At 40.5% G+C, this 23,657-nt stretch overlaps 1 protein-coding gene across 1 annotated transcript in view; it reads right to left on the bottom strand.

The window, feature by feature from the left end:
* Positions 1-822: 822 nt before the first annotated feature.
* Positions 823-23,657, bottom strand: part of timm17a (translocase of inner mitochondrial membrane 17 homolog A (yeast)) — a 37,815-nt gene continuing 14,980 nt past the window's right edge. Inside the window, exons 4-6 of the mRNA XM_034166096.1 lie at positions 19,421-19,549; positions 14,994-15,104; positions 823-1,392 (exon numbers count right to left, since the gene is read on the bottom strand). Of these exons, the coding sequence (XP_034021987.1) occupies positions 1,328-1,392; positions 14,994-15,104; positions 19,421-19,549 (305 nt within the window). The 3' untranslated portion in view covers positions 823-1,327. The remainder of the gene's footprint in view (positions 1,393-14,993; positions 15,105-19,420; positions 19,550-23,657) is intronic.

Genomic DNA, 23,657 nt, shown 5'->3' on the forward strand with positions numbered 1-23,657 from the left:
GGCATACCATGGAAATACATTCCCTCCACTTTAACCGTTGATTTTTTTTTTTTTTTAACTTTTTAATTTTGCAGGAAGTGGTGCACTGATCTCAATTTTCGTGGGGGATTCAGGGTTTATTGTAAGTAATTGTGTCTGTCAAAGTGAAGAATTTCATTTAGCTCTAGATAAATATTTGGATCAAATGTTTAATTCTTTTTTCATAGAAGGTGATATTTATTGTACACAAATAGGGTAACAGTCACGTGGACACTTGGCCTTGGTGCTGGCATGCTGGATTAAATATTACACATTGATAGACACTAAATGTGCATAAATATTTGACAAAAGTCTGCAATATTTCCTGAAACAGATGAAAAAAGCTTGTAATGTTATAAAATGGGGGTGGTGGTGGGGTGTTGTTATTTGCAGCAACCCCTTGAATGGGATTTGTTATAAATTATGCCAGATTCTTCCTTGGGCCATGACCCATTCACCGTTCCTGCAAATTTGATGAAATTCAACCTGGTAGTTTTTGTCATCCTGTTGACCAAGACACAGTTGAAATCATTATCCCAGTGGTGGAGGCAGTTGGTAAAGAAAAATTCACAAGTTGAGAATCTGAAGTTTTTATTAGTTGTAGCACAGTTGGATCTGCTGTACAGAACGAATACAGAGTTCATCAATCCCTTAGCTGACTTTGTCCACGTGGTGCACAAATGCCGTCATTTGTCACCGGCATTCTGCCTCGGTTTCTGGATTCTGGTGTTGAATGTAAAGAAGTCACATGGGGGGGGGGGGGGGGGGGGGACCCACAGAAAAAAAATCCAATTGAACTACAAATAATTAAATCCAATTTTTTAAAAAGTTCTTGGAATAGCATGGTGTCTGTACTGAATTTCTTCCTTCTTAACTGAATAAAATCCAATTAAAACACCATCTAGCTGTAAATGACCAGCCCAAGCAGGTGAAACAATGAAGGCAAATAACGATCAAGAAGTGAATAAAATGGAGAGGATATACTGTATATACAAATATGCATATAGTTACAATAGTAATCAAATTACAAGTGTGTCATATTCAAAACAACTCGACCGTATAAACTAGCAAAATATCATATCTCTATGTGTAATAAATCTAAGGTGGAGCACTCGAACAAGGACGAAGATGACAAAAGGCAGATCTGAACGTGGATCTCGATGGAGAAATGTCTTTTGCCCTTCGCTCACGATGCAGTCCGTAGAGTTAGGTGCAGGTGCTGTATATGTGGCATTTCATATCTCCTTTTCTTCTCTGTAACATCAGCAGGAATTCAAAAGGCCTAATGTACAAGTAGTGAGGAGTCCTCTCATTGATACTGTCTGTAGTCTCCAAAAGAGGAAGCGGACATGGGTTCCTCTGATAATTGAGGTCCTGGACAAAGACAGAAACATTTAGGCTGCCACAAGCAACAGTCCATGTCAATTACAAACCACAAGCAGCAATGAACAAGGTAGGCAATGCTGGAAAAGATAACTTCATTCACACTTAGTAGATTAGATTACATTAGGTAGAACTTTATTAATCCCTTGGGAAGACTCCCTCAGGGAAGCTGAGGTTCCAGCAGCATTGTATAGCAGCACACAGGTTAAGAAGCACACAGAGTATCAAAAGTGAAAGTAAAAAAGAATTTGCAAATATAAATACACAAATGTAAATACCAGAAATACTGCTCGCTACCGGTTTACTGGTTACTACTGTTTCTCTCCTTCCCGTCCTCTGTCTTCTTGTTTCTCCTCCCGAGTGAGGAGTACTCTTAGTAGTAAACCTATCCAAACGTGTTCACATCAGCTTTAGACCTGAATCAGAATTTCAAGACTTCCGAAATTACACAGTTAAGAGAAACGTTTCTCACTGAGTCTGATTAAACCTATCAGTCAGCAATGCACATTATCCCATCACAGACAAGTCAAACTTTGCTCAGCGGTTTTGTGAATTACAATTAAGTTATAAATCACAGAGGAAAATTCAAGGATTGTTATATGATGGCTGAGGATATTCACCCAAGTGCCCTAATTTAAAATGTTGTGTTCTTAAAGTGCATAGCACTCAATTTAAATTTATTTTCATTTGTATAATACCAAATCACAACAACGCTGCCTCAAGGCGCTTCACACAAGTAAGGCCTAACCTTACCAATGTTACCAACCTTACAACTCGTAAATGAAATGTCAAATGAGCTGACAATTCTAAATAATCAGAATCAGAAAAGTTTTATTGCCATATGAGTGAAGAAGTTCACAACATTAGGAAATTGCTGTGGTACTTGGTGCTAACATTAAAAAAAAAATAGAACAGTAAAACGTATAATAAAACTTTACACTATAACAATGTTACAAAATGTACAGAATGTATGAGTTAAGATAAATATATAAGATGTGTGTGTGTGTGTATGTATATATATATATATATATATATATATATACATACATACACACACACACACACACACATATACACCCATATGTGTAAATAAAGAATGATGACAATACAGATGTATTGCGTTTTATTTTTGGTGCCATATGCGCTGAGAATTTAAGTAATAAACATGGGGAATTTAGGCTGATTTCACCTGCTGCTGATAAATGCTCAGAAGCGTCAAGCTGTGAAGAATGTAGACTTTGATGACATCACATAGGGCCATGCGTCTCCAGGCCTTCTATTGAAATGAAGTCATGATTCATAATCTGGTATATAATTTTTTAAAAGACAGTGTTGACTGAAGTGAGATATGCCCTTTAATACAACAATACTTAATGAAACACATGGATGCTTAGGAGAGAAAAAAAAAAAAAAAAGACAGCAATGTGATTCATTTATAATATTCAAGACAGCAAAAGTTACCCCGAACGCCATAGGCGCTTGGAAAACTAAGGGGTGCGTCTGGGTACATTTTGAGAATATAAGTGCCCTGTGGTGCATTCTGGTGCATTCTTTGGACTAAATGTGGACCTGAAACAGCTGTTAAATTTCTCTTGTGATCTTGTGCAGTATGCCACAACATGTGGCTTTTGAATGCATGTTGTGCATCCTGTAGGAGCATGTACAGAATATAACAACACAACAGTTTACAAATATAGCTAAATCTTCATGAAAACTTTATTTAGTTTGTTTGTGATTGGGCTCAAAGACTAGGCAATTAAAAATCATAACTCTTAACTAAAATGTTATAAATAACCATAACTGCTTTCAGACTAGGTAAAGAGATATCATATCATAATATCATACCATAATACTGAAGCCAGTCAATTACTATTATTCATTCAATAAGGCACAACAATAAAATGTTAAATTTGTTTAAATTATCCATCTCAGTCTGAGCCCAGACACCTGTAAGAATCTGAACCTGAATTTATTTATTTTTTATTTTATACAGAAATTTATTTATTGACTGACATACCTTGATTAACATACCTTATAGTAAAAAGCCACATATTCTTGTGTAAATTCCTGTAAATCCACTCAAAGCCACTGTCTTTTTCCCATGAAAAATGTCTACATTCATAAAAACTCATTTACATTCTTGTGTAAATTCATGCAGCCTAAATCCATTCAAAGCCAGTCTTTTTTCCCAATGAAAAAGTCTAGATTAATGAAAAAAGTCACAATGTTTTCTAAAATCCTGTTTGAACAGCACAATGTTTATTTTCCAGAGAGAAAAATTCTTACCGTGTTTCCTGAGGGCGCAGTTCACTTTTCCCGTTTCTTTTATCTTTCAGGTGTGCTGATGAAGCCAGTGACAATGCCACGGATTCTTGTTTTTAATCAGACTTTTTCAAACAATCTTTCTCGCCATCTTCTCTCTGTCCGATGTCGGTCCGTGACAGAGACATGCTGCACAAGTCTTCTTTTAAAAACTTTAGCGCTGAGAGTTCCGGTGATGACGCCAGACAGAAGTGCGAGGTCGGATAGCTCCCGACCAAACCACAGCTAAAGTGATATTTTTAAGATACATCTGCATGTTAGTGTGAGTACAGTCAAAGTTTTAGGGGTTGCAACAATGTCTGGCAAACGTATGGCTTTGGAAGGCACCGACAAACAGAAGAATCCAAAAGGTTCCCGCAGGCAAGCTAATACCGAAGCTCCCTCCAAAGATGGCGATGTTAATGAGGCTAACACTAGCGATCTTAAACCATGTACACAGGCGGACTTGCTTTCACTTTCAACCCACTTATCAGACAAAATTACTGCGGTGATTGATAACAGAATCACACAGATCTCCAACAAGCTGGACGCAATCACCGCCAAGATTGAGAGTGAGGCTCGACGCTTGGATGAGGCTGAACAGCGCATTTCCAACACAGAGGATAGCATGGTGGAGCTGGAGGCTAAAATAGCTAGCGCTGAGGAGAGTCTGGCCAGCATTACTAACTGACTAGACGACCAGGAGGCAAGAAGCCCTAGGGACAACATTAAGATTTGCAACGTGAAATAAGGCAGTGAGGGACGTGATGCTTTAACGTTCTTTGAAACCTGGATACCCAAGCTATTGAACCTGGATACTCCCAACGGCCGTGTCATCTTGGATAGGTGTCACCGTCTCCCCTGCCCCAAGTCAGGCGCTCCCAGGCCGGTGATAATAAAGCTTCATTACTTGGCGGATAAAAGGAAGATCCTGGCCCTCAGTGCAGGGCGTAAGCTGGAATTTGAGGGAAACACAATTTTTTTTCGTCAAGACTTTCCTCAAAACATCACTCAGCAATGGAGAGCTTTCAATGAGGTGTGCCAAAAGCTTATCGCTAAAAACATAAGATTCAGGATGAGATTCCCAGCAACCCTGCAGTTTACATACGAGAGGAAGGAGTACTCTTGACAGTGCAGCTGCAGCTTCAGCCGTTGTGAACACGCTCGAGGAATAGTTATGTGAGTGACTGCATACATTTCGTATTACTGTAAAGCTTACGATATTATGTTAATTTGGTGGTTTGTGTCGGGGGTGAGTGAGCACAGGTACTAGAGACAATGCTCAATAGTGGTGTGTTTTCCTGTGCTTGCAGTTTGCGTTGTTTCCCCCCAGTATCCCGGAGCCTAGCTTAGCCCTTTTCTATGTGGGACGTCGGTCCCTTTGTTTTTATATTTTGTTTGATTTATGCTGTTACTGAGTGTACGTTTTTTGCACTCAGAACTGATGTAAGCCTTTTTTCTTTTTTTTTACACTGAGTAGATTTTCTTTATATTTGGGAGGCTTATTTACTCATGTTTTTTGAGGGGCTTTGTATAAAAACTACTGCTGCACAATTAGGTACATTGTTTTTCTGTAGTTGTTAAATATGTGTGCTACTAAATATGTATCTTTCAATGTTAAGGGTATCAATAATGCTGTTAAACGTAAAAAGCTTTTAACTTGACTTAAAAAAAGAAAAGGCTAATATTGTGTTGTTGCAAGAAACACACCTTACCGACACTGAACATGAAAAGTTGCGTACAGAATGGGTTGGACAGGTTCATTACTCTTTCTTCAAGTAAGAGAGGAGTGGCTATAGTCATCAATAAGAACACTCCATTCACTTTAGACAAATGTGTAAAAGACAAGCAGGGGCGTTATGTTTTAATAACAGGATACTTGTATGGTGAACACATTTTTATTGGATGTGTGTATGCTCCTAATATTTTCCAAAAATAATTTTATTCTGGCTTGTTGGCTGATGTCCTAAACTTGTCGTTACCATTTAGTATCATGGCTGGTGACTTTAATTGTACTATGAATCCTGAGGTGGACCAGATCCCCTTCTCTAAACCTATTCAGTTTAAAATGAGAGACACAACCAAACAGCTCTGCTTGGACCTTCAATTGCTGGATGTTTGGAGAGTTATTAATCCCACTGGGAAAGATTACACGTTTTTCTCTAACCCACATCAGAGTTACTCTAGAACTGATTATTTCTTTTCTACAAGAGAGGTACTGGACCGAACTATACAATGTAAAATAGGTTCTCGCTTACTTTCTGATCACACTGAAGTTTCTATGGTGGTGTCACCCCCCTCCCCGCAAACCACATCAAGGCGCTGGCGTATGAACACCTCACTTTTGCAACAACCCTTATCTGTTACCTTCCTTAAAAGATCAGATAAAAGATTTCCTTGCTAATAACGATAATGATGAGACCAATGCCTCTATACTGTGGGATACTTTGAAAGCATATCTTAGGGGTTTTATTATTTCATACAGTACAGCTCGTAAAAAGGAGGCTTTAAAGGCACAACTTGATCTAGAGACACAAATTTCAGTACTTCAGTACAAATGAAAATTTGTCCATCTTCAGTGTTGGCAAAAGAACTGGAAGTAACATGTTCGTCCTTAAATCAATTGCTAACCCAAAAGGCAGAAGCAAGTATACTTTATGCAAAACACAGATTATTTGAAATGGGGGATAAACCAGGTCGTCTGCTTGCACGTTTAGTAGCTGGTAGACAACAAATGAGAGCAATTTCTTCATTGCAAGATGATAGTGGGAAAAGTCATTTTGAGACTCAAATTAGTGGAAATAATGAGGTTGTTTTACAAAAAATTATACACCTCAGAACATAAAGCTTCGGAGGGACAAATACAGGATTTCTTAAGTGGTCTGAACCTACCTGAGCTTTCTGATGCCGATAGGTTGACTTTGGGAAAGCCAATTACTGTTGAAGAAATTGCAACTTCAATTAAGAATTTGCCAAATGGAAAGGCCCCCGGGCCGGACGGCTATTGCACTGAATTTTATAAAAAAATTCAAGATTTGTTAAATCCACTTCTGTTGAACATGTACTTACACTCATCGGACAAAGGCTCTCTTCCTCAATCACTCTATTCAGCTGACATTTCACTAATATTAAAAAAGGATTACCTTGCTGATAAATGTAGCTCATATCGCCCCATCAGTTGAATTAATGTTGATAGCAAAATTTTTTCTAAAATACTTGCAAAAAGACTTGAAGTTTACCTTCCCACATTGATTAATCAGATCAGTCCAGTTTTATTAAATATAGGACACCATATACTAATGTGAGGACACTGCTTAATATTATTCAATATGCTAATTCTAAACACTTGAAAGGTTTAATTGTCCCACTTGATGCAGAGAAGGTATTCGACCGGGTCGAATGGCCTTATCTGTTTATGGCTTTACAGAAATTTGGGCTGGGTTCAAATTTTATACATCTTGTGAGGTTATTGTACCAAGCCCCAAGAGCAAGTGTATTGGTTAACGGGGTTAAATCGGCAGAGTTTTCACTGGGTAGATCAACCCGCCAGGGTGATCCAATTTCACCACTAATGCTCTGGCTGTAGAGCCACTTGCTGCGGCCATTAGATCACATAAAAGTATTTTTGGTTTTGAAATGAATAAACACATTTTAAAACTGCACTCTATGCAGATGACATATTGTTGTTTATTACTAAACCAAATGTGTCAATACCTCAGCTAATGACTACTATTCAATCCTTCTCATTTATATCAGGGTATAAAATAAATTTTTGATAAATCAGTGGCACTGCCTGTTGGATATGCTCCAGATCCTCCCTTTCTAGTTAACTTTCATTTCTCTTGGTCCCCCACGGGATTTACCCATTTAGGAATAAAGATTTCACCGTGTGTTGAAACAACACTGAAGTCTAATTTTCAAGATGTATGCAAAAAAGTTAAAAGTGACCTTATGAGGTGGAAAGATCTGCCAATATTTTGGATGGGTAAAATTAGTCTGTTAAAAATAAATGTTTATCCTAGAATTTTATATCCCTTACAAATGTTACCTATATATGTGACTAAGAAGAAAGCTAGGGAGATTGAAAGAGACTTCTCAGGTTTTATTTGGAAGGATAAAAAAACCAAGGTTGAAATTGAGTGTTTTAAAATGGACAAAAGAGAAAGGTGGACTTGCCTTATCTGATATGAGGCTGTATGGCTGGGCTTGTCATGGCAGAATTATAAGAGAGTGGATACAGGCCTACTTAAATGGGGGTTTGGACCCTCTTGAAGCATGGCCATGTGCTCCATATAATCTCTTAGGAGAGCTTACATCTAAGAATATTACAGCAGAGGTGCATTGTAATCCCCTCCTGTTAAATACAGTCAAAACTTGGCGAGATATGTCTTCGTATGTTGGGAGGAAGGGTTGCTTTTCACTTCTGTCACCTATTTTAAGTAATCAAATGTTTCTTCCTGGAGTAAGCAATGCAGTGTTTGTTGATTGGTATGGACGAGGTCTTCGTATTGCAAAAGATCTTTTCAGTGAAAATGACAGTCTCATGTCTTTCTTACAGGTGAAGGATGCTTCTGGCCTCCCTAATATGGCCTTTTTTTGCATATTTACAAATTTGGCATTTTATAAATAGCAATGTAAAATCTCTGTATAAGGATGAATCATTGTTAAATCCACTTGAGAGTTTTTTTGTCCACATCTAAAATTACAAAAGAGTTTATTTCTTGATTTTATGGTGTGTTACTTAAATTTACTAGGGATAGTGTGGAGAAACTTGTTAAGAGATGGGAGGAGGATATTGGTCTTTCTTACAATGAAGTGGACTGGCAAAGAGCAATCCGTGATATCTACTCAATGATAACTACTCTACTTTTTTTTTGAGTAACAGATTAAGAGAAATTAAATTTAGAATTTTTCATAGGCAGCATAGAACTGCTTATGTTTTGAATAAATTTGACTCTTCCAGATCTTCATGTCGAAAGTGCAACCAGACTCCAGGTACCTATTTCCATTTTTTCTGGTCATGTCCTAAAATATCAAGATTTTGGTTCCTGATAGCAAAGGAGATTGGTGCAATTTTGAAATGTAAAATCTTTTTGGACCCCGGTCAGTTTTATTAGGACTGCCAGCTACATACTTCTATAGTAAATTACTCAAGACGTTTCTCTCTTTGGCTAGGAAATGTATTCTGAATAAGTGGATAATGGACAAACCCCTACAGTCACAGAGTGGTATAATGAAATTTTTAGAGTTATGCCAATGGAAAGAATAAGCGCAAAACTGAGGGGCAATGACAATTTGTTTACAGAAATGTGGCAGCCTCTTATTGATTACCTTCCCAGGAACCTTGCAGACACTATTGTTAAAACTTCTTGTACATTGACTGGACAATTCTGCTTTGCAGTGGGATGTCCGTGTCTACTTTAACAGTTATGTTTTGTTTTTATTTTACACCCTCTGTGTTTTTGTTGTGTATCCTCTTTTTTAAAGTTACTTCTCATGCAGTCTGCTCAGTGTTGTTGTTGTCGACATTTTTTTTGTTCCGATTTGTTGTTTCTTCTTGTTCATGTTTAAAACCAAATAAATTCTCATTTAAAAAAAAAAAAAAAAAAAACTTTAGCGCTCTAAAGGTTTGCGATGTCCACATGCTAACTTTAGTTAAAGCTTCGTGCAGGAGACACACAGCGTCACCACAGCAACCAACCAGTCTCACTTTACGATAACTGTCGCAACAGCCAGGCTTTTTTGTTGTCCGAGGACACTGATTATTATCAGTGTCCGCAGACTGCCGCGGTCTTATAAAACTTGCACAATGTTGTAAAAAAAAAAAAAAAAAAGAACATTTTGTGATAGACATTTTAAAAACTCAGTGACAATCATGATTACAGAGTAAAACACTAACACCTCCCCCCCATGATGAAATCTGCGGAATTTCATGGATCCACAGATTTTTCACAGCCCTGCATTTCTTTTAGATGGCAAGAATTTACAAAAACACGGAAAACCGTCCAACGACGGCGAATAAGCATCCCTGGGAACACCATGAAACCTCCCCACTTCTCTAAAATAACCATCGACTTGCTGCAGTCAGATGAAGTGTGGGTGGCACTTTGGGCTTCTTCAGCCAATGTGGTTTTCAACACTCAGACACCTGCGTGCTGGATCATTCACAGAAAAACATGCCACCATGGGCAAACTTTTAAAGATGATGCTTCCTCACAGTGCAAGTTATACTCCTCATCAGAGTCTTAAGTAACCGTTCATTTGACACAAAGTCATTCCAATGGTACCCAAGAATCCTTCGAAGAAAGTTAAGACCAAAGATATCCAGTCATCACCTTAGGTCACTGGGTAGCCTGCAAGTCTCACAACTAAACAGTAAGACAAGAAGCACAAAGACCCTAAAGAGTTGGACCTTCATCATCTTGCAAAGACAGACATCGGCAAACACCTCTGTCCAGCGACCTCATGGCTCAATACACTCTTCCCTGGTCTATCTCAATCTCAGAGGCAGAGGACCCAGAGACATGTATGTCACTACCACGATTATTGAATATCTCTACAAGTTCAACTCTTTTACCAGACACAGATACACTTCTGATAGCCAAGTCCAGAAGTCATTAAAAGCCTGTATGTTAGGCTTGTGCCACAACACTTATAAACCCAGACACTCAGATTCCTCACTCATCTTTTTCCAAGTGCTGCAATCAGTGTACCCACTGACTTTGCAAAGTCAAGGACAGTAAAATTTTCCTCACCAAAAAAAGAAAAGCACAAGTCACTGGTTTCCACACCCCTACCCTACACCCAGTCGATGCAAGCACTGAACAGTGCGGAGGCAGAACACATCCCCAATGAACACCAGTGTCACCGACCGAACGCCCCCCCCCAAAAATCGGTCCGCCTTTTGCATCTGCGCATGTGTCATTAGCCGCGGTTCACGGATTAAAACCTCGTTTCTGCTTAAAACTGCACTCCGCTCATCATCTATCTCAGTGACAGATATCTGAAGCTTTTGTACAACAATCATTTCCACATAAATTCAGCATTATTTCATCATAAAAGACGGCGGAAGCGATCAGACCGCTGCGGCTAAACGAGCTGCTAGCTGATGCATTCACTGAGCATCGGTCATTTCAAAGCATCATGGAATTTCGCTGAGTTTCTGCTTAAAACTGACTTTACAATGATTTAAGAGGTTTTACCTTTATCATCTGATGGTTAATAATCCCATTAATCCATTTGATTGCTTTGGGTGAAGAGACTCCATCTCAGATGTGCTGCTGTGGTTGGAAATGACGCATGCGCAGATGCAAAAGGCGGACCGATTTTTAGGGGTGGACCGTTCGGTCTGCGACACCAGTCTTCACTGGGAAAAAGATTGTGCGTGCTGCATACGCACAACTGAGGCCAGCTGAGGAGGTTTGGGGTAGCCATTAAGGGGATGCTGCTGTTTTACCAAGCAGCTATTGAAAGTGTCCTGACATTTTCCATCACTGTCTGGTATGGCAACTCCACTGCTCAACAAAGGATGCAGATGGATAGGATAGTCCACACAGCCTCAAAGATCATTGGCTGTGAACTCCCTCCCATCTCTACTATTTACGAAACACGTATCTGTCGGAAAGGGTTGAAGATCCTACTAGATCAGTCACATCCAGCTAACTCCCTTTTCAACATCCTCCCATCAGGTAAAAGGTTGAGAGCAATAACCACTAAAACATCATGGTTTCTCAACAGCACCTACTGCAGAGCCATTAAGCAACTAAATAGTTCTCCTACCCTGCACCAGCACCTTATGAAAGTAGGTTTTTATGACTATGACTAAGCTCATATACATTGTTGTATTTCTTTTCATATTTTTATACATTTATTTAGCATTTTATTGCAATATGTCCATTTTGTATCTGCTGCGTACTGTACTACTGCACTTAGCACTTTAACAAGCCACTGCTGAGAGTCTATGTTTGCACTTGACACTTTAACCTGACTCAGGTTAAGGGGGTCTATTTTTTTTTTTTATTATTCTTCAGATATAATGTGTGTGATTTTATGTGGAGTATTGTGTGTATGCTTATGCTTTTTATGTCTCTTGTTTACGAGCACACTGCAACAAATCCCTAGCATCTTGCATTGGTTCTTCTTCTTCTTCTTTGTCTTTCGGCTGTTCCCGTTAGAGGTCGCCACAGCAGATCAATCGTTTCCATCTCAACCTGTCCTCTGTATCTTCCTCTGTCACACCAACCACCTGCATGTCCTCTCTCAGCACATCCATGAACCTCCTCTTTGGTCTCCATCTTCTCCTCCTGCCTGGTGGCTCCATCCTCAGCATCCTTCTCCCTATATACCCTGGGTCCCTCCTCTGCACATGTCCAAACCATCTCAATCTCGCCTCTCTGACTTTGTCTCCAAACTGTCCCACCTGAGCTGTCCCTCTGATATGTTCATTCCTAATCTTGTCCATTCTTGTCACTCCCAAAGAGAATCTCAACATCTTCAGCTCTGCCACCTCCAGCTCTGCCTCCTGTTTTTTTGTTAGTGCCACTGTCTCTAAACCATACAACATAGCTGGTCTCACTACTGTTTTGTAAACTTTCCCCTTCACTCTTGCTGATATTCTTTGGTCACAAATCACTCCTGCCACCTTTCTCCACCCACTCCACCCTACCTGTACTCTCTTCTTCACCTCTCTACCACACTCTCCATTACTTTGAACAGCTGACCCCAAATATTTAAACTCATCTACTTTCACCACTTCTACTCCTTGTAACTGCACTATTCCACTGGGCTCCCTCTCATTCACACACATGTACTCAGTCTTGCTTCTACTGACTTTCATTCCCCTTTCATTCCATCACCACTGCAAACAAGAAAGGACTCAGAGGTGATCCTTGGTGTAATCCCACCTCCACCTTGAATGAGTCTGTCATTCCGACTGCACATCTCACCGCTGTCACGCTATTCTTGTACATGTCCTGTACAACCCTAACATACTTCTCTGCCACTCCAGACTTCCTCATACAATGCCACAACTCTTCTCTTGGCACCCTATCATAAGCTTTTTCTAAGTCCACAAACACACAATGTAACTCTTTCTGTCCTTCTCTGTACTTTTCCAACAGTATTCTCAGAGCAAACATTGCATCTGTAGTGCTCTTTCTCAGCATGAAACCATATTGCTGCTCACAGATCTTCACCTGTTTTCTAAGCCTAGCTTCTACTACTCTTTCCCATAACTTCATGCTGTGGATGATCAGCTTTATGCCTCTGTAGTTACTGCAGCTCTGCACATCACCCTTGTTCTTGAAAATAGGAACCAGCACACTTCGTCTCCACTCCTCAGGCATCCTCTCACTTTCCAACAATCTGGTTTCTAACAATCTGGTTAGAAACTCTACTGCCATCTCTCCTAGACATTTCCATGCCTCCACTGGAATGTCATCTGGACCAACTGCCTTTCTACTCTTCATCCTCTTCATAGCAGCCCTCACTTCTTCCTTGCTAATCTCTTTTACTTCCTGATTTACTCTCACCACATCATCCAGCCTTTTCTCTCGCTCATTTTCTTTATTCATCAACTCTTCGAAATATTCCCTCCACCTTCTCAGCACACACTCCTCACTTGTCAGCACATTACCATGTGCATCTTTTACCACCCTAACCTGCTGCACATCCTTTCCAGCTCTGTCCCTTTGTCTGGCCAATCGGTACAAGTCCTTTTCTCCTTCCTTACTATTCAACTTCTTGTACAGCTCGCAATATGCCTTTTCCTTTGCTTTTGCCACTTCTCTTCTCGCCTTACGCCGCATCTCCTTGTACTCCTGTCTACTTTCTTCATCTCTCCGACTATCCCAAAACTTTTTCGCCAACCTCTTTCTCCTTATGCTTTCCAGGACCAAACAACCATCCTATGCTGTCTAGTGACACTCTCTCCTGCTACCACCTTACAGTCTGTGATTTCTTTTATCTTGCATCTCCTATAAAGAATGTAGTCCACCTGTGTGCACCTTCCTCCACTTTTATATGTTACCCTGTGCTCCTCCCTTTTCTTAAAGTAGGTATTCACCACAGCCATTTCCATCCTTTTTGCAAAATCAACTACCATCTGTCCTTCCCCATTCCTATCCTTGATACCATATCTACCCATTACTTCCTCATCACCTCTGTTCCCTTCACCAACATGCCCACTGAAGTCTGCTCCTATCACCACTCTTTCATGCTTGGGCACACTCTCCACCACCTCATCTAACACACTCCAGAAATCTTCTTTCTCCTTCATCTCACAACCTACCTGTGGGGCATATGCACTGATGCTATTCATCATCACCCCTTCAATTTCCAACTTCACACTCATCACCCTGTCAGACACTCGCTTAACCTCCAACACACTTTTAACATACTCTTCCTTTAAAATGACCCCAACACCATTTCTCTTTCTGTCCTCACCATGGTACAACAACTTGTACCCACCGCCGATGCTCCTGCTCTTACTTCCCTTCCACTTGGTCTCTTGCACACACAATATGTCTACCTTTCTCCTCTCCATCATATCAGCCAGCTCTCTCCCTTTACCAGTCATACTACCAACATTCAAAGTCCCCACTCTCATTTCCACCCTTCTAGTTTTCTTCTTCTCCCGCTGTTCATGGCAACGTTTTCCTCCTCTTCTTCGTCGTCATCATCTTCGCCCAGCAGTAGCCCAATTCCCACTGGCACCCTGTTGGGCAATAGTACCGGTGGCGGACATTGTTAACCCGGGCCGCGACCGATCCGGTATGGGAATTCGATTCTGAGTCTGCATAGTTGGGTTGGCTTGTTTTACGCCGTATGCCCTTCCTGACACAACCCTCCTCATTTATCCGGGCTTGGGACCGGCACTCAGAATGTACTGGCTGCACACCCCATGTGGCTGAGCAACTTGCATTGGTTGCATGGCAATAAAGTATTGAATCTTGAATCTTGATACATCTCACTCAGAATCTGTGTATAAGCTGGATGTGATGTCCAGCAGCTTCTTGGGGATCCCATGAATTCTCAAGATGTTCCAGAGAGCAACCAATCAACTGAATCTAATAACAAATGACCTGAACATTGAACTGAATTGACTACTGTGTGTACTACTGTGACATTAAAACGTTAATTTCTTTACATTAACTGTGTGAATTCAGTAACAGCTGTGTAAACGAGGCCAATAGCCAATATTATTTCAATGTTTTCTTTTTATGAATGTATCCTTCTTGTTCATCTAAATGACTCAAAAGACAGAAAGTCCCAATATCAGGAGCATCACTCACCAGGTTGGAACTGTGAGGAAGCAAATCTATTCAGCAAAATTCCAGCGCCCTCAATCAGTGCCAGCAGTATGCCTCCCATGGCTGCTGAACCGACCATGGTCACTGGTCCACCTGCAAGAAAGGTGGACAAATTGCAAACTTCCCTCAACATGTAGAATCAAACAGGAAGCTGTGACTGCACTTTAAATGTAGTACAGAGAAGCTTAACTCATGCTTTCACTCCACCTGCCAGACTGTTTTAGACGCTGTGGCTCCATTAAAAATCAGGCAGTCTAAAACTAAATCTGAGCCCTGGCTGAATGAAGCCACTCGTGCTGTTAGACGCGTGTGCCACAGAGCTGAACGGAACTGGAAAAAGGACAAACTGCAGGCATCTTTTCAAATGCTAAAACGCTGCTCATGTCATCATCAAATAACTGTGAAAAATGCGAAAAGAAAGCATTTATCTGATATCATTCTGTCAAGCTGTCACAGTCTCATGTTTTGTTCAAGACTATCGACTCGGTTCTTAATGTCCCGTAGACTGTCTGTATGAAGACCTCCCCTGCTGCTGTTGTTGTCCATTCTGCTGCTTGTTTTTTTTTTGTTTTGTTTTCGGGGTTGCCACAGCAGACAGAGCCAGATCCGCATTGGTATTTGGCAGAAGTTTTACGCCAGATGCCCTTCCTGACGCAACTCCAGTTTTACCTGGAGAAACTGTGAAAATTTTCTTCACTTTTTTATTGACTAGGTCTCTTCTATTAGGACCCTTATCTCTCACCTTCTGCTTACGATCCCTCAATCTCTGCCACCTGCTCCGTTGTTTTTGACCAGTTTATGCCTGTGACTGTCCTTTTAACAGGAGATTGTTGGTCATTTGAAGCCCTTAGGTTCTCCAAATGATGATGTCCCTCCTCCACTATTTAAAGAGGTTCTTCACACTATAGGACCATCTGTTCTTGCAGTTATTAATAGCAGTCTGTCCTTAGGTGTGGTCCCTGAAAATTTTAAACTGGCAGTTACATGACCTCTGAATAAAAATCTGGGCTAGATCCTGCAGTTATTGCCAATTTCAGGCTCATCTCCAATCTTCCTTTTCTTTCAAAAATCCTTGAGAAGACAGTTTACAGTCAATTAACAGCTTTTCTGAAAAAAACAATATTCTTGAGGTTTTCCAATCTGTGTTTAAAACCCTGCACAGCACAGTGTCTTGAGGGCATACAAGCCTGGATGGCTCTGAACTTCTTAAATTTCAATGATAAGACAACACAAGTGATGATTTTTGGTGGCTCCACTGGGACCCCCTTGCCAGATCTGCGTTCCTTGGCCCAGTATAGGAAGCCAACCATCACAAACCTAGGGGTTAAAGTGGACACTGATCTGAAACTTGACAGTTATATTAGGCAGTTGTGAAATCAAGGTTTTTCCATTTGAGACAGCTGGTAAGAGGAGTTGAATTCAGAATGCTTACACCTTTTTTGGGACAGACGGACAAACGGATGGAAATCACCATGACATAATCTTTCTTGGGGCCTTTGGCCAGCGGGGGATAAAAAGGCCATCAACAAAATGCTGCCTTCAGGAAAAACATGCCCTACAGCTGGTCTTTAATCAAAGTTGTTAAACATTTACATCCCCTTGAACAGACAACTCTCTGTATACATTTACAAAAACAATTAGGGGATAAAGTGTCGAGAATATGGTTAATTTACAACCCCAATTCCAATGAAGTTGGGACGTTGTGTAAAATGTAAATAAAAACAGAATACAATCATTTGCAAATCCACTTCAACCTATATTCAGCTGAATACACCACAAAGACAAGATATTTAAGGTTCAAACTGATAAACTTTATTGTTTTTGTGCAAATATTTGCTTATTTTGAAATGGATGCCTGCAACATGTTTCAAAAAAGTTGGGACAGTGGTATGTTTACCACTGTGTTACATCACTTTTCCTTCTAACAACACTCAATAAGCATTTGGGAACTGGGGACACTAATTGTTGAAGCTTTTTGTAGGTGGAATTCTTTCCCATTCTTGCTTGATCTACGAAAACAGTTGTTCAAAAATCTGGGGTCTCCGTTGTCGTATTTTGCGCCACACATTTTCAATGGGCGACCGGTCTGGACTGCAGGCAGGCCAGTCTAGTACCCGTACTCTAACTACGAGTACAAAGCCACGCTGTTGTAAGACATGCAGAATGTGGCTTGGCATTGCCTTGCTGAAATAAGCAGGGACGTCCCTGACAAAGACATTGCTTGGATGGCAGCATGTGTTGCTCCAAAACCTGGATGTACCTTTCAGCATTGATGGTGCCATCACAGATGTGTAAGTTGCCCATGCCATAGGCATACCCCCATACCATCACAGATGCTGGCTTTTGAACTTTTTGCTGGTAACAATCTGGATGGTCTTTTTCCTCTTTTGTCCGGAGGACACGACGTCCATGATTTCCAAAAACAATTTGAAATGTGGACTCATTAAACCACAGCACACTTTTCCACTTTGCGTCTGTCCATTTCAAATGAGCTTGGGCCCAGAGAAGGCAGTGGCATTTCTGGAGGTTGTTGATGTATGGCTTTCGCTTTGCATGGTAGAGTTTTAACTTGCACTTGTAGATCTAGTGACGAACTGTGTTAACTGACAATGGTTTTCTGAAGTGTTCCTGAGCCCTCGCAGTAAGATCCTTTACACAATGATGTCGGTTTTTAATGCAGTTCCGCCTGATGGATCTAAGCTCACAGGCATTTAATGTTGGTTTTTGGCCTTGCCGCTTACGTGTAGAAAGTTCTCCAGATTCTCTGAATCTTCTGATTATATTACGGACTGTAGATGATGGAATCCCTAAATTCCTTGCAATTGAACGTTGAGAAACATTGTTCTTAAACTGTTGGACTATTTTTTCACGCAGTTGTTCACAAAGTGGTGATCCTTGCCCCATCTTTGCTTGTGAACGGCTGAGCCTTTTGGGGGTGCTCCTTTTATACCCAATCATACACAATTAGAGTCCTCAGTTCCCAAACGCTTATTGAGTGTTGTTAGAAGGAAAGGTGATGTAACAGTGGTAAACATACCACTGTCACAGCTTTTTTGAAACACGCTGCAGGCATCCATTCCAAAATGAGCAAATATTTGCATAAAAACAATAAAGTCTATCAGTTTGAACATTAAATATCTTGTCTTTGTGGTGTATTCAATTGAATATAGGTGGAAGAGGATTTGCAAATCATAGTATTCTGTTTTTATTTACATTTCACACAATGTCCCAACTTAATTGGAATTGGGGTTGTATTTCCCCAAGGCAAAACGTAAAGAGTTTAAGTGCATATCATTTTTCTGTGGATAATTAGGTATACTGGGTTCATATGTGCATGTTGTTTTTCCATTTTATTTTTCATTTAAGCCAACTATCTTTGAATTATTAAATATCCTGTGACCGCTGTTTGTTTTTTCTTCTTTGTTTTCTGTTTGCTTGCTTGTCCTTCTTATTGGTTTTTCTCCTTTAATAAATTGCTTGTTTTGTTAAATGTAGTTCATAAAAAAAGTTTGAAGAAATACCACCCACCATTTAATTTTCATCTCCTTGTTTATAACTTGGCCATTATAATAGCCATTTTAAGTAGGATTACTGTGTGACATTCAATAGCTCAGATGAATAACTTCACATATAAGACCTCACATGCTGCACTCAATTTCCTGTTCTGGGACAGACAATCTTGTGCACTGGAACACCCATTCCAACAAAACACTCCAAATGACCTTGTTGTTTAATATCCCATGTCAAGGGGATGGGTTTTATGAAATAACCTTCTGAGCTGGTCATCATTGGTGTGAACTACAGTCTATGAACATTTCCTTTTATCAAATATCACAAAGACTTCTATCCATCCATTTCTACAAACACTTACTCAAATTTAGGGTCACAAGGAGGCTGGAGCCTATCCCAAAAGTCATAGGGCGTGACACCACGGGGATGCCAGTCTATCGCAGGGCCATGTTTAGACAAACACATTCACACCTGCACACACACACACACCTACAGTCAATTTAAAGTTTCCAATTCACCGAACCTGCATGTCTTTGTAAGTGGGAAGAAGCTGAAGCACCTGGAGGGAACCCACACAAACACGGGGAGAACATGCAAACTCCACACAGAAAGGCCCTGGGGGGGGAGGCAATCCCATGACGTTCTTGCTGTGAGGCAACAGTGCTAGCCACTAAGTCACCGTGCTGCCACCAAAGACTTAATGAAGCTTAAAAAAAAAATACAAATCTTATAACTGTACAGAGGGAATGGCTCATATAAAAACAATGGCATAAGTCAACTTTAACCCGCCACCTCCTTTTACAAGCAATTTGCCTCTCTACAACATTCATTTTTGCAACCTATAGGACGCATGCATGTGCTGAGTGTGACAAATGTCACCTTGTTCTAAGACTACTTACTTCTTGCAGAAAGGATAGCTCCTGTCATGGCCCCACTTGCTATTGAGTTCCAGGGATCTTCCTTCCCTCGCACTTTTACTAGACCACAGTCAATCATGGAGAAGAGGCCTCCCCACACGGCAAAACTTCCTGCAACACAAAGTCACAACCAAGTGAAGCTTTCATTGTGTTGTGAAGAATTTATCAATTCTGCTGAGTATTTCTGTAATGGAAAGTGATACAAAGCCTAGAGCTGAAAGTTAAATAGTCTCTTTTCCCATATGAAGAAAACAATCAGCATAGCAGTCTGTGAGAAGGGGTGTATTAAATTTCTAACCTAAAGCTGCAACTAATGAATATGGTCATTATCGATTACTTTCTCAATTAATTAAATGCAGCAGGGGAGAGAAAAGCAGAGAGCTGTAATAATGCACTCCCCCGCTCTGCTGACCAGCCCGTCTTCGTTCTGGGTGACTTTAACTCCTGCAATCTGTCTGACCACTTGCCTACCCTACAGCAATATGTAGACTGTCCCACATGTCTACATCGGACGCTTGATCGTTGCTATGGCAACATCCCCAAGGTTTATAAAGTGGTATGCAGACCACCTCTTGGAAAATCTGACCACAATGTGATTCATTTTTTGCATAAATACAAGGCTGTGGTCAAAAGAATTAAAACAATTCATAAGCAGATACAGGTGTGGTCCAATAAAAGTAAAGAGCAACTTATGCTGCGTTCACACCGGGCGCGACCAGACGCCACAAATTCGCGTCGGATGTGCCGCCCGGTGTGTTGCTCTGCTTTCGCTGTGAAAATTCACCCCATTGCGTCATCAAATAGGAGGAGCTTCCATTCCGCTCGCTGGCTCCGGTTGTCAGTCTAGTTAACATGACGGACTTTGATCACACGGAGCGAGTTGTTGTGGAAAGCTGACAAACGTCATGAGACGTTCCCAATTTGGGGAGTATCATTATTTGCTACAGGAGCTGCGTCTGGATGACGGCCGCTTTCAGCGGTCCTTCCGCCTCTGCAGGACCCAGTTTGAGGACCTCCTGTCCTGTTCACGCACGCACATGTAAACAATTAAAAAAAACAACTCCACTGCCCCTGCTGTGGGGCTGCTCCTCGCTCTTCCCCCAAAAACTCTGTCATAATTGTGTTGATGAACCAGTCACCATTTGTTTTATTATGCATCTGTGTAGTTAATAAATAAAATAATCTTCACGGACGATTCGCTTGCACGCGCATATGAAAGAAGAAAAAAACTCTCCGCTGCCTGCTGTGGGGCTGCAGCTCGCCCTTCCCCCAAAAACTCTGTCACAATTGTGAAATAAAGGACAAAAGGGACATAACTCCTGCTCACAGGCTGCTACCAGAGACAGGACATGTTCACATCCAACTCAGTCAAACTCCAGACATCTCCACGTCACTACATATTCAGTCCCTGATTGGTCATCGCGGCACGACAAGACAAAAAATGTTCAGATATTTCAACTTGGGGAGGTGGGCAACGCGACGTGACGCAACGCAATATTGCGCCACAAACGCGCCAATCGCTCAAAATCGCTTCACTCGCGTCGCTTCATTCACGTCCATCGCGTCGTGCTGCGTGGCTTCGTGCCACAATACGTCCTTCCATAGGGATTACATGGCAACCTGTCGCTGCTGTCGCGTCGCGCCCAGTGTGAACGCGGCATTAGAGATTACTTAGGAGCACCCACAGCCATCACTGAGGATGCTGTGGCTAAAAGTCTTTTTAAACTGAAGCCAAACAAGGCCACTGGCCCAGACAGCCTGAAAGCCCATCTACTGTGCTCCTCAATTAGAAGGAGTCTTCGAGACTGTTTAACTCCCTCCTTGTCACAGGACTGTCCAAATCTTGGAAATTCTCAATAATAAAGTCAAAAAAGCCAGGGGCAACCAAACCTGAAGATTTTCAGCCCATTGCCATAACCTCCATATTATGCTAAACTATGGAGAGTTTTAGTTGACCTCCTGACCACCACAGTGGCCGGTCAACTAAACCCTCTAAAGTTCACCTATAAAAGGGACAGACGTACTGATGATGCCGTGCTGACCTTGCTAGACGTGATTTCAAAGCAGCTTTCGCTTGCTAAAGCATACGCTAGGGATTTTTTGTAGACTTCAGTGCAGCTTTGAATTCTATGAAATTACACATTCTTCTGAAAAGGCTGGCTGATTTAAATAAATCAAATCAAATGTATTAATTTATATAGCACCAAATCACAAGAAGTTGCCTCAAGGCGCTTCACAAACATCATTTAAAAAGCAGAATAAAATAAAGCAAAGATTAAAAACACAATAAAAAAATTTAAAACATAAATAAGTAAAAGGAATAAAATAAATAAAAGGAATAAATAAATATTGAAAAAGTCCTGATGCTCTGGATCAGACTTTCTCTCTTGTCGCCCTGAAAGGATTTGTGCTAATAATGACATTCTATCAGGAGAGCTCATCATATGCACTGGCTGCCCACAAGGTAGCGTCCTTTCACCTTTACTCTTTTTTTTTTTTTTTTAAATTAATTTGCACTTAATGACAAATTTTAAATTGATTAAATACACGGATGACATGGCCCTAGTTGGCCTGCTACAGAAATGACTCTTCTGGTGAAGCCTCCTATTTTGCCCACACTAAGGCTCTTGAAGCTTGGTGTCTAGACAGCCAACTAGAAATCAATGTGTCTAAAACAACGGAGCCTGTTGTTCACACAAAGCAAGAACTGACAATACAGCCAGTTTCACTCGATGGTCAGCCTGTTGAAACTGTGGAAACCTTTAAAGGAGACCTGCACTGAAAAAAATGCAGTCAGATTTTTTGAACAAAAAATGACTTACATTTACATATGAGATCCTTATGAATGTAGTAAAGTAAATCTGCAAGCCCAGATCTGTCATTCAACGGAGAAATCTTCATTTGAAAATGACAAATTTACAGCTAACATTTAGCCCTCCGCAAATTGTCCCTCTCATCATGGACGCTGCCGAGACGTCACGGACAAGACCCTCTCCCAGCATGCATTGCGCCAATTGTAATTAGTGGATTTACGTCAGTTTGCATCGCTTACCTTTTTGTCTTTAAATTGACCACAGGTGTGCATGCGGGTGTAAATGTGTTTGTCTATATTAGGGCTGCAGCTATTGAATATTTTTGGAATGAGTATTCTATCGATTATTTTAATTAATCGAGTAATCGGATAAAAAAGTACTTTTGTATTTTTAAACAATATCAGTAGTGGCAGTGCTCTCCCTGAGCAATGGCACAATGTCGCTGTGCCATCATGCAGATTTTTAAGTTTAGGATGTTCCCTCTCACTCTGTTTTCCCAGGTAATTATTTATTTTTTCACATTATTAAGAGTTTTGGAGCTTTGCCAAACCATAAGCCCAGGCGCTCTGAGAAATCTTCAGTCTGCGGACAGGTCTTTTTTTTTTCCCTATTGCACATTTCATTTGCACTTTTTATTACTGTGATTTATTCAGTGTTTAGTGTATATTTCTACATGCCGTACAGAGTAGCTCAAACCGAAGTCAAATTCCTTGTTTTCTGTGGATACTTGGTGAATAACAAAGCCTTTGAAAAAACAGCTGTGGAGTGCAACATTTCCATAACAGCTGCACTGATAAATTAACTCTATAGCCTGTTGATAAAAACGCTTATCAAATCTGAATATAAGCTTTTTTTTTTTAATAGTTAAACATGATTCATTTAAAGTGCGCTTCCTTTCGCTTCATCTGCAGAGGTGGAGAACAGCCAGTGACGCAAACCACGTTTTAAAAAAAAAATATATATATATATATATATATATATATATATATATATATATATATATATATATATATATATATATATATATATATATATATAAACACACTGCTTCACTTTAAATGCATAGTAAGTCCGTTTCAGACGATCAACACAGACCCATTCTCTTAAAAGGCTTTATTTTACTCAGCGTGTGGCTTTGTAAACTTGTAGCATTGCCTGCTACATTGATTAGCGCTTACATTAGTTATGGGCATGCTCTATGGTCTTCTTCTAATTTTTTTGTGGGAGCGTTACAGTGTCACCTACAGGCCTGGCATATGTACTACAGCTTTAAACGAAGCTTCGAGGCAAAGAATTTGCATTACATTTTTTGTAATCAAATTATTCGAATTACTCGATTAATCATTTCAGCCCTAGTCTATATGCAGCCCTGCGACAGACTGGCCTCCTGTCCAGGGTGTACCCTG

This window comes from Thalassophryne amazonica, chromosome 3, assembly GCF_902500255.1.
Source record: "Thalassophryne amazonica chromosome 3, fThaAma1.1, whole genome shotgun sequence".
In the NCBI taxonomy this organism is placed as follows: Eukaryota; Metazoa; Chordata; class Actinopteri; order Batrachoidiformes; family Batrachoididae; genus Thalassophryne; species Thalassophryne amazonica.